A 12,991-nucleotide genomic window follows, 5' to 3' on the forward strand; every position below is an offset into this window, starting at 1 on the left:
GGTGGTCCATTGTATCAGCTAGGTGTTGTGCGTGTGTGGCGTGGGGACGTGGTCATGTGTCGGTCTGTGGGAGAGAGAGAGAGAGCGGTAAGGCTTGTCACCTTGTTTTTAATTAACTCTAATACCTGTGTCTTGTTATAGTGATGTGTAACAACACCTGCATGGGATCAGTACATCCGAATATCACACCTGTGGGACAGGTACAGGGTGGCAACAACAATTGCCCGAGTTACACAAGGAATGCTAAATTCCTCCATCAGTGCTCACATTGTCTGCAATAGGCTGAGAGAGGCTGGACTGAGGGCTTGTAGGTCCGCTGTAAGGCAGGTCATTACCAGACATCACCGGCAACAACTTCACCTATGGGCACAAACACACCTTCGCTGGACACAGCAGGACTGGCAAAAGGAGCTCTTCACTGATGAGTCGTGGTTTTGTCTCACCGGGGGTGATGGTCAGACTCGCATTTATCATCGAAGGAATGAGCGCTACACCGAGGCCTGTAATCTGGAGTGATCGATTTGGAGTTTGTTGTATTGCAGGCAATCTCAACGCTGTGTGTTACAGGGAATGTGTTAGTTCCCTCATGTGGTACCCTTCCTGCAGGCACATCCTGACATGGCTCTCCAACATGACACTACCAGCAGCCATACTGCTCGTTCTGTGCGTGATTTCCTGCAAGACAGGACTGTCAGTGTTCTGCCATGGCCAACGAAGTGCCCATTTCTCAATTCCATTGAGCATGTCTGGGACCTGTTGGATAGGAGGGTGAGGGCTAGGGCCATTCCCCGCAGAAATGTCCAGGAACTTGCAAGAATGGGGTAACATCTCACAGCAAGAACTGGCAAATATATGGTGCAGTCCATAAGGAGGAGATGCACTTCAGTACTTAATGAAGCTGGTGGCCACACCTGATACTGACCCCCCCTTTGTTCTGGGACACATTATTCCATTTCTGTTAGTCACATGTCTGTGAAACTTGTTCTTAGTTGTTGAATCTTTTCATGTTCATGAAAATATTTACACTTGATAAGTTTGCTGAAAATAAAAGCATTTGAAAGTGAGAGGATGTTTATTTTTTTGCTGATATTATATATATGGGGTGGTGATTAGGAAATGAGGGACAGGTTTGCAGGTACACTCAAAAAAATGATTCAAGCCCTTCTTAGAGGTGACACATTTAAATATAATTTGCTTTATTTAAATATATCTATTTAAGATCATATGTATATATATTTAAGTGGTTTAACTGAAAATGTATTAATAGCTCCACCTATGAGATTGATTTACGTTGGATCGCCAAAAAAAAGTGTCATACGGGACCGCCCTTTGCGCATGTGCGGGACAGCGTGCTCTTTTCGCCCATCTCTCCATCCTCTTAGTGCAACGCCAAGGCAACGTTTGGTGGACGAGACTACATAAAAGGCGAATATCCACTACTTGGTAAGTATTTATTTGTTTTAGTTGATTAGAAAGTATCTTACTGTCAATTATCGTTAATAGAGTAATATTGACCGAAATGTGTGCAACAGTTAAGCGAGCCTAATTTCACTCTTCAAAGTTGAAGGGAGTTGCTGGCTAATGTTAACTTATGGTGGTTATCTAGTGCTACTTTTGTACTTTAACGTTAGTCACGTTGACTGCTTTGGTTAATTTATGTGTTACTATTCGTCGCCGCAATTTATGCATTTAGGCTGTAACGTTAGGTGGACTAGTTATGGCGGCCTGCCGAGACCGGGCTAACGGACACTGGGTAATGTTAGCTGCGTTTTTTTCTGCCATGTGTCATTAATGGCGGCCAGTGTTATATTATTTTCGTCAACGACATTTTTTCACAGACGAAAACGAGACGATAACTAAATAAAACTTAGTTTTGAATGACAAAAACTATGACGAAAATCTATTGACATTTTCGTCAACTAATAAAAACTAGACGAAAATGTTAAATAGTGACTATTTGGGAAGCGATTCAGTCAGAACTGATGACCTGTACATTTGTACTGTAACGTGCTGATCTACCCAGCGGTCTCATAAAACTTTAAAAAGTGTAAACGTCTGGGAGAATGAGTAGAGCAGACATATAGATCTGAATAAGAGTGACGACGCAAAAAAGAGCTCTATTCATTACGGTTTTCTGGGCGCACACACAGCACGCAAGTCTTAAACTGAGCTCTCTTTCGTGTCTGAATGGACAAATACACACAACATTATGTCTAAATGTCTGTTTTGTTGAGTATTCACGTAAACTATGTTGGTTATGTCTTAAGGTGCGTACACACTGCCAGCGACTTTAGCGCTGCAGGTCGCCAGTGGCTGGCGGTGAAGTCGCTAGTGGGTGTTCCCACTACTGGTTTTTGCTGTTGACAGCGAATCTCTTTTCTTGCCACTAAAAACAAACATTTTGGAGGGAAAAGACTAAATATATATGGAATCAGTACATAAAATGCTTTATATCAAAGATGAATGAGAAACAAGGCGTGCTGTTTGCCAGAGTGGCTGTTTATCTGCGGCGAAAATGCAAACGCCGGTCTGTCTGGGTCCATAAAATCCCCGCAATCTCAGATACACCTTTCCACGCAGTATTTTTCTTAAAAATGTCCTTGTACGTGGGAAGAGACATAGAGCACTGGAAAATTTCTAACAGCAAGAATTAGCCTTTCATCCACCTTTCCGTTACTGCAGGAGCTGAGAGAGAGAGAAAGGATCACGTGAGCTCTCCCGTCTTCTCTCCTATGGCCAACGGTCGCGACAGCTCGTGTCGCCGGAAGTCGCTGTGCTCGCATTGAAAATGAATGGTATTGAGTCGCTGTCGCGCGCGATGTCGCTGGCAGTGTGTACGCACCTTTAAACGGTTGTGAGTGTATCGGATGTGCATCAGTGCAATTGGATCAGCATGTCATTGGACATGATCCGATGTCTTAAAGTGACAGTGGGTAATATAAACCTAATGGGGTCTATTGATCAAGCAACAAAAGAGAAAACCATTCACTGTTTGTTAATAGCTTTAAGGATTAATTCTATTTAATTCATACAAATAAATATGTCTGCTTGAAAGAATAATGTATGCAAGTAGTTCTAAAGAATGCATATATCATTAATTGAAAAGAAGACTGTTTTACTTTAGACAAAGTGGTTTTATTTAATTTTAAGATTTTTTAAAGTCACAGTAGTTAAATCTGTATCTGTATTGCATGTTAAAACTTAAAAATCATTCATATTAATAGGTGCTCTACTTCAACCTACAATATTAACCAATGTATTAACGTGTTTGACTATAATTAATAATTACTTTTATTTGATTACATTGCCTGAGTATTTCCTCCATTGCTCACACCTCTAATACATGCATCTCATCTTTTGCAGTTTAAGTTCAAAAGCAGTTTGCGGCAACCTCCTATTAATGGTAGGTATAAGACTAACATTACTTGCTCAATTCTAGCACAAACTGATTTGCATCATTGTCATGTGATATGTGCTAATTGTCTTTATTCTCCTTTTTAGGATTATGAATGTGGCAGTGCAAAGAATGCAGTTTGCAATTAGCTAGCAGGTATTTGTTGTTGCAACATTTTAGGCAGGTTCATGGGCACTTAAGGGGCAGTTATCGCTATCCATGTACATACACCGATTGCCCCTGTACCTTTGATACATGGAGTAAGCTATTAAATCACACATACAAAAGTCATGGAAAACATCAAGGTCCAAACCCAGTAGAAGGGTCTACATTCCAGTGTCACGTGTGCTCATGCAGAGAACTAGCAACTGAAAGAGCTTTTTTCCAACACATAAGTGGACATCTCAGGCATGATGAAACGGTTCCTTGTATGTTTGTAGGATGCACGTTTAAAAGTAATGTTTATAGTACATTCAACACACACAAAAACAGGAAACATAACCAACATTCATTGAAAGATTTTAAAGCCAATGTCATCAGTACAAGTCAGTTTCGTCAATCAATCAATTGTGCAGATGAGCCTACAGAGTCTGTGGATGCAGATAATGAAAATGAAACATTAAGTTGTGATGATGCTGCAGAATTGTTCCAGCCAAATTTTATTGACGAGAAAATTGGTTGCATTTTATTAAAATTAGAAAATATTGTTCACATTCCAAACGTGGTTATTGATGAGGTCCTTTCTGAACTGCACTACATTTTAAGTACAGCATCTTTGCCTGTCATAAAATCTGTTGTTTCGGATGTATTCCAGAGTCATAAATTACAAGTTGAAGAGTCAGTAGTGGATGAGGTTTCAACTGCTCTATGCAAATCCAATCCTTTGGGAATAGCTATTGCAAAGGATGGCCCTCTTGCTACTGCGTATAAACGTGCACAGTACTATACCTCTCATTTTGGGGTTTTAGAGCCAATTGAGTATATATTAGATGCCCAGAGGAATAGGACATTTCAATACATCCCTATATTACAATCTTTGCAAAATTTGCTCTCTCATCAAGCTGTCCTTGAACACCTTAAAACTCAACAAAACCAGCTATTATCTGGTCAAAAAGAGTACAGAACCATAAGAGATGGTGAGTACTATAAACAAAATCCTTTTGTGTCTGATGAAGGTTTGAGAATAGCAGTAAATCTTTATGTGGATGATTTTGAGATTTGTAACCCTCTTGGGACATCTCGAAAGAAACACAAACTCTGTGGTGTCTACTGGGTTTTAGGTAATTTGCCACCAGGTTCCCATTCAAAACTAAACTCAATCTATTTGGCTATTTTATGCAAATCGGATGATATGAAGGCCTATGAATATAAAAAAGTTTTAGAGCCTCTCTTGCAAGATTTGGTTACATTAGAACAGCATGGTGTCTTTGTTTCTCAGCTTGGTCAGTTTGTTAAAGGTACTGTTCAGTGTGTAAGCGCTGACAATCTTGGAGCCCACGGAATAGGTGGATTTGTTGAGAGTTTTTCTGGTGGGTCCATATGCAGGTTTTGTACTGGAGACAAATCAGAGTTTCAGACTAAAGATGTCAAATCAGGTGCTTTCACACTCAGAACCAGAGACCTCCATGATGTTCATGTCCAGTCTGCTCAGGAAAATGCAACTATTTGCTGTGGTGTCAAAAAACAGTGCGTTTTAACAGACCACCTTTCTCATTTTCATGTAAGCACTGGCTATCCTCCTGATATTGTGCACGACCTCTTTGAGGGTGTTGTTCCCGTTGAACTAGCACGCTGTATCAGTTTGTTGATTTCCAAAAAATACTTTACTCTTGATGGTCTTAACAAATTGATCCAGACATTTCCGTACAAATGGGGGGACAAAACCAATCGCCCCCATCCAATATCACGCTTATTCAAAACTAGCAACACTATAGGTGGCAATGCACATGAAAATTGGGCCTTGCCCAGATTTCTTCCCTTATTGATTGGACACATTTTGCCAGAAGGTAAGCCAGCATGGCAGGTAATTATAGATCTTAAGGACATAGTTGAGTTGGTTGTGGCTCCTGTTCATACAGAGGAAACTCTTGCATATCTTGAAGCCAGAATCTATGATCACAGACTCCGCTATATTGAACTCTTTCCAGACATCAAGCTCCTACCAAAACATCACTATTTAGAGCATTATCCACAAATGATTCGTTGCTTTGGACCTCTAATTGCTTTGTGGACTATGAGATTTGAGGCTAAACATAGCTTCTTCAAACAGGTCGCACGTCATACGAATTGCTTTAAGAATATAACTCGTTCACTAGCTATTAAACACCAGTTTATGCTTGCCTACCACACACATTCCTCTAGTCTCAAGAAATCACTGTTAGAGGTCACAGATGTCTCAATCATGCCTGTTGATGTCCTTAGTCAAGGAGTAGTGTCTACTCTGAACCAGAGATACCCAGATGTGACTGAAGTTCATGTAGCAAAAAATGTGTCTTGCAGTGGTATACATTACAGTGAGGGGATGCTTATTGTACATGGCTCTTTAGATGGACTGCCTAAATTTAAAAAGATCATTCAGCTGTGTGTTCTGAAGGAGAAGTTGTGTTTTCTAGTGAAAGATGTATGCGCTTGGTATAGGGAGCATTATGGGGGTTTTGAGCTGTCTGACTCACCCACTAGAGAGGTTGCCCTAATTGAACTTGATGACTTGGTGGACCCTTATCCCCTTGTGGAATATAAGGTTCAGGGTTTGCGTATGGTAATGTTGAAAAGATTCATCATCGTTAAAGGTTAGTGGCATTGTTAAACAAAAATAGTATGAGCTCTTGATGTCAGACTTATAATCTCAAACTGTTTTTTTTTTTTTTTTTAAATCACAAATATAACTAATTTATTGTTTCTTGTCCTCTTCCCTTTTTTCTGCTCTAGATTTAAAGGTGTTCCAAAATGGCAAATCCGGCTGTCCTTCGGATCATTTTTGGTGACGCGTCTGACTCTAGAAAACTGCACCTACCTTATGGAATTCCGGCATCAGTGGAAGAACTACATGTGCTAATAAAGACATTTTTTCAATTGAAAGAGGATTTCCGCATTCAATTCATGGATTCTGATTTTAATGAGTTCATGAATCTAACTTCAGTGTCTGACATTCAAAACAAAAGCACGCTGAAAATAATCTGTAATCCTATCTTGTCACCTGTGGAGCCCTGCATCACTTTGTACACAATAGACTCTTTTAGTGAGACCTCGGCTAACACTTGCTCAGAGCCTGAAACCCCTGTTTCGTCAATAGCCTCATCCTGCAGTGACGATACGCTGTACACATCAACACCACATTCATCCCCAGAAACTCGGCCCTCACGATTGCCCTCCTGGCCAAATGTTTTTCTAGTCCCTAAATTCACCTATGAAGCTGAATTTGAACTACAACAGAAAAACACAGAGTTTGAGACCAATGGAACATACTTCAACCCTGGCCCAAAGCTAAAAGGGGTCATCCTTGATGGCCTTGCGCAAGAAATGATGAAATACGCTAAGTATCCAAAAGACTACCAGTGTGAAGAGGTAGCAGCAGCTTTGACAAGGGCTCATCCATGTCTGGGGCAGCTGGGATCCAAGACAGGATCTTGGGGATGGAAAAAGTCGCTTAAGTATAAAATGCAAAACTTTCGTACGAAACTTGGCCGACTTAGACATCCCGAAATCCGTTTGAACTCTTTGAAACACAAACGAGAGGGTCAAGGCAAAGCTGCAGCCAACATCAAGAAGCCTAGAAAGGCTGAAGTTAACTATATTCCTCTGCACCCAAAAGGCGAGACCACAGAAAGCTTGGAGAATGAGAGAATTGCTTTATTGTCAGAGCTGAAAAAGCGTGACAATGAAGTGGTGATAAAAAAAAAAATGGGAAAAACCTTCTCCCACAGACGACTAGAGATTGTGGAGCAGAGGCCCCTGATAGAAGATTTCGTAAACAGATGGCCTGCCTTATTCCAGCAGAGTGAAGTAAGTAAATGTGTACATGTATGTATGTATGAGTTGACATTTTCTGCACAATTGTATTTACTAGTGCAAAAGGTTTGCATAGTCGAATCAGAATTGTCAAATCTGGCCTATACTCGATTGATCATCGAATCGTGTGTGTGTATAATCTTGAGAAGCTGCAGAGCTGCAGTCTCTATTCACTTGTCACTGTACACTGTACATTTACAGCTGAGCTGAGGATTATTTTTAACCATTTTCTCTCTGCTCACCTGCCATTCACCAGTCTTGTGCTGAGTTGTGCATGTCTGCTGACAATTACGTGCATGTCATGGTTCCTCACGGGTCTATTCTAACTAGGCTTCTGTTTAAAAATGATTTAATAATCTTTGTGGTTCATCAATGGTGATAAATGATTGGAACATCCTGCAAGGTGCACACAGCCATGCACAACTCGGCACAACACGCTGCTGGTGCTCGTTTTTTCTTCTTCTACCACACCCGCACATGCAGACTGTACTATGTAAAATCAAACACTAAGCTCCCCCATAGAGCCACAATGGTGGTAATTAACACATTTTAATGGCTGCATTTTGTTTATTTTTCAGGTAAATGCAGAGTTTATGAGGATCACCACCAAGCCACTGCAGTCAAACTTCATGTCACAGCTGGACCACTTCTCAAACAAGCTGATGCAGATATTTAAGAGCAAAGGAGGAGTGAAGGGGCAGAGGATTAAGGAAGTCCTGTCTATCACAGATTTGGTTAGTCGAAATGCATCTAACATCCCTTTGCATGTATTGGGGTGGTTATTGTAAGGTTTTATTGTCCATAGTTGCTTATTTAAACACTTTATAAATGGCCTACTAGTATAGAGCTTTCATCCAAATATTATGTTTTTTTTTTAATTTGGTTCATCCACTCACACACCAATGTAAAACATGCAAGAAAACTACCAACTTGCTTGTTGGATTAGGCATCTGTTCAGACTGAAATTACCCTCTGATCTTAATTAGACAACCTGCTCCTTCCCTGTGTCACCATAACAACCACATTTGGCTAAATTGTGTCTCATTTTTCACCCCTGCTTCAGCGTGACAACATCAACACCAAGAGGGAGTGTATCCTGAGATGCCTCATCATCTACCTCAATGAAGATCCAGACACCTTCTTCAAAGAATATCTGGTTAATTCATCACAATATGTTTGTCATGTAGTGTTGAACTGTTACTCCCTCTTACTTCTCCCATGACACACTATTTATATTGACAGAGCCCCACAGAGGTGTTCTTATGTACTGGTGTAGACAAGTGATCGTACATGTTTTTGAGTTTAGGGGGGTGTGTGAGTGTGTCTGCGCTTGGAGTGGGGAGGTTGTTTCGAGTTCTGTTGGCCTGCGGGATGAAGTTGTGCTGTTGATAATGGACAAATGCTTTTCTAGATTTATTTTTGTGTCTGTCGCCATCACCTGTGGAGCCCTGCATCAAATCTTTATGTCCCCTTATTTCTCTGTCCATATTTATTAAACACTTGCTGTGTTTTCTGTTTGTGGTGTTCAGGCACCGGCGACCGAGGATGCAGAAAGGGACCTAGCAACCACAGTCATGGGGATTTATGTGATCCGAAGTGATGGGGATCAGGAGCCTGAGGACGTTGGAGTTGTGATTGAAGGCATCAAAGTCCTGAGCAACTTGGGCAGTGTCATCATGGGCTTCATAATGCTTTTTGGGCTCATTTATGCCCTTGATCTGAGTTTTCCAGACAACCTCAAATACACCTTCGAGTTTTTCCAGAAGATCATAATGAATTTGGATGGGCACAAGCTGAATGCAAAGATACAACAGTTGAAAATCAAGCTGTTTGCATAAGAGGACAAAACCATTGATGGAGGGTTTAAGACTGAGATTACTTGGGATTGGACAAGTGTTTACATCCAGAAAATTTGCCCATTTCACCTCCATCATAATTTCTTGACTCCACCTCCTCCGTACCATTCCTCTCTACTTATTTGACTTCATGACTGTCGAGAGGTATTAAAATTGATCTAAAAACAGCTCAATGCGCTGTATTTGTCTTGGATTGTTAGTGGCCAAATTACAACAGCTGAAAATCAAGCTGTTTGCATAATAGGACAAAACCATGTGACGATCTCCTTTGATGGAGGGTTTAAGACTGCGATTACTTGGGATTGGACAAGTGTTTACACCCATAAAGTTTGCCCATTTCACCTCTCCATCATAATTTCTTGACTCTACCTCAGTGCCACTTATACTTATTTGACTTCATGACTCGAGATGGATTGAAATTGATCTAAAAACAGATCAAGGCACTGTATTTTTCTTTGATTGCAAATAGCCTTTTTTATTATAAAAAAGTCTTTTTTATTTTTTTATGTTGCAAGTGACATTTACGTTAAGTTATTTTAAAATGTCTTCCTTGCTGTTTATTTATTTATTTTGCTAGTCTTAACCATGGTCCACAATACTTGTTTTTGTTACCACCTACAACAACACACCAACCACCAAGGCTCTTTTTACTGTAAATGTACAGTAGTGTGGAATTTGCCATAGCCTATTGGTTTTTTCTTTCCCTTTATGTAAATGATAGTTCAAGGCAAGCAACTACATATACAGAGTTTTTGCAGTGCATTCTATCCAGCTATAGTGTCTTTATTGTTGATGTTTAGGATAGCTGGGCATTCATTGTTTACCAGTATACTGTTCATTCAAGTTAATATACTTGTGTTTTATCTAGTAAAAAGTTAATGTCTTGATATTTTTATTGAAATATGCTCTCCAGACATGTATTAGGATGCATGCAAATTTGCTTGGAACAATATTTTCTCACTTATGTTGTTTGTTTGTTTTTTACGTAGAAAAAGTATACTTTTCACATGTAAATCCTTAAAAGGGAATTTATTCCTACCTCATTAGAATTTCCAGAATTTATGAATATGAACACTTCTAAAGTTTCCTGTTGGACACAAGATGTCTCCTACACCCCCATGTTCAGTGTATGTGCACTTTACAGCTTCAACCTTCTACATCACATTAATATTAATTGAATATTGGATCAGACTTAAATTCCAAATTAGTTGTGATATCACAAATCATGCCAGTAAGCATGCCCGTTAAAACTGGATTTTCACTGAGTTCGGAGACAATTCCCACTTTCAGCTGATGTGTGAAAACAGCATTTCATTTTTCCAACTCTGCACATACATGTTTGATTTTCACTGTGTAGAATAATGTAGAATAGATGGCACTTCAGTGATCCCCACGGGGGAAGTTCACACATTATTGCAGCTCTGTTTCGTGAGCTGTGATAATACTTGGATTTCACCTGGGGATCAATCAAGTTCATTCTATTTTACATCATTCAGCACGGTGAAACTCAAACATCCAACAGAAAAACATTTTTTGAGTGGAGGGGCTCTAAGTAAATGAAGTTCAAATGTAAATGTATTTCAATAAAAAAAAAAAAAAAAAAAAACAGGTTTGTCTCATGTGTATGTTAATTGATCAAATGAAAAATTATTTATATATTTAATTGATGATAATAATTTCCTTTCCAATAATTATGTAAGTTTGAGTTGGACAAAATGTAAATCAATTTCATTTAGTTAATGTAATTATTTTATTTCAGCTGTATTTGGTAAAAGTTAGTTAGGCTAACTCAATTACATACTGTTGGAAGTATTTGATAAAAATAAGTTAGCCTCACTCGTTTATATTCTTTTGCATCTATTTGATACAAATGAGTTAGGCTAACTGATTTACATTCTGTTGAATGGATGTACTCAGATTGAGTGGGACTACATATATTTATTGGACGGAAATCCTGCCCACAACTTAATTGAGTTCATCCAATGAATCATTTTTTTGAGTGTAGGTGGTGAGATCAGGTTATGCAGGAAGCAGGGAAACTGGGTTTAGTAGTAGTAGTAGTAGTCCTTTATTGTCACAAAGTCACAAGTACCAGTGAAATTGGCCATCGACCTGTCCATACAAACATACATATGACAAGGGGGTAGACAGGACAGGAAGACAGGGAATTAAAAAGAAATACAGCATGACATGAGGAGAGGTGAGGAGAAAAAGGCAGCCCCCAGATTATGCTCCTTAAGGAGTACAGTGTGGGAACAGGAAAAAAACACCTCAGCAACATTAGCACATAATCAGTACACTCTACAACATGAACAAGACTTGCAACAGGGGTGGGGATTGGGGGGTGGAGGTAGCCCAGCACAGGCAAACAGCCATCTTGTCCTGCAGCCATTCTGGTCACAGACCCGCCTGTCAGACTGGGGGTACAAAGCGGAAAAGGCGAGGGATAGGGTATCGGGCGGATGATTGCATATCTGTATGAGAGAGTTTCTCAAAGTACAAGACAGTAGACTAGACGTGACGAGAGGAGCAAAGCAGGGATGGTAAGGGGAGGGAGAGGGTGAGAAAATGCGACCGCCAAGAGAGAAAAGGTTTACTGAAGGGTAGGGGGGAGAGGCATGAATGGCATGAAGAAACTGGGTATATGAAATTACAGGCAAGGTGATTAAATGACTATCTGGTTCTGGACGTTGTGACATTACAAATTTCATGACTTAAAAGACTATGTTTATGCAAATTAAAGTAGAAGGTAATTGGTAATTTCAAATAATGCTGCATCATGCATGTATAGTGTGTTGTATGTTTTTCTCATGCATTCTTCTAAGTTTTTCTTCTGTTTTTAACAGGTTGGGACCAACATAGTTGAATACTTGGGGGAGGATGAAATCTCTAAACCCTTCCCCTTTATCCTTGGCCTCAGAGACAACAGTCAGTGCAATCAATCATTTGTTGTTGTTGGCAGACAGGCACTACAGTAAAACACTCACTGAGCTCACCAACATTTTTTAGTGCGAGTACAGTTCTCACTTTAGATTAGGTCACACAAAATGCTTAGTTAGCAATTAGTCAATGCTTTACAACCTATGTATTAAGTAATAATTGCTTTAACAGTAGGTAATACTAAAATCGTAACAAATACATTAATTACATTTAAATGTAAATCTAATTAATTAAATAATTTCTTTATTTACTATGAATTCGATTAAACGATAATAGATATTTTGCTACAGTGAATATAAACAAATAACAAACTATTTGTATGTAGCTTATTAATGTAGGAACAAAAGTTTATAAATGATCAATTGACTATAAACTAATGCTTTACAAATACTATATTCCGTGTAGTTATTATAAAGTGTTACCAATTTTCATTCTTTTTAAATGTATTTATATAGGCTTGAACAAGAGCAATTGTTACAAAGCAGCTAAACATTTATTTTATTTAATATTATATGTGCATGTGCAAGAGAATATCAGATCAATTCAACAGTTTACATTTCAGATTTACTATACTAAGCACTAGATATGTACAGAATGCCACATTTTTTAAAGAATTCCACAATTTCTTTAAATATTGTTATAAAGAACCCAATCTCATGAAAATTCATATGTAATTTACGAATTACGTACATTGGTCTCACCTGATGTTGTTCGCATAAATTCATCACATGCAAATTCCCGGATGTCAAATGCGGAAGCGCGAGTTCTGCGCACGAGGTGTTAAGGACATACT

At 39.2% G+C, this 12,991-nt stretch overlaps 1 protein-coding gene across 1 annotated transcript; it reads left to right on the forward strand.

Annotated features, from left to right (window-relative positions):
- Positions 1-6,340: 6,340 nt before the first annotated feature.
- Positions 6,341-9,553, forward strand: LOC127653727 (uncharacterized). The gene is made up of 3 exons (XM_052140519.1): positions 6,341-7,396; positions 7,981-8,136; positions 8,932-9,553. Exons 1-3 carry the CDS (start codon positions 6,341-6,343, stop codon positions 9,238-9,240), a joined length of 1,521 nt encoding a protein of 506 aa, XP_051996479.1. The 3' UTR covers positions 9,241-9,553.
- The last annotated feature ends 3,438 nt before the right edge of the window (positions 9,554-12,991 follow it).

Source organism: Xyrauchen texanus, chromosome 13 (genome assembly GCF_025860055.1).
Source record: "Xyrauchen texanus isolate HMW12.3.18 chromosome 13, RBS_HiC_50CHRs, whole genome shotgun sequence".
Classification (NCBI taxonomy): domain Eukaryota; kingdom Metazoa; phylum Chordata; class Actinopteri; order Cypriniformes; family Catostomidae; genus Xyrauchen; species Xyrauchen texanus.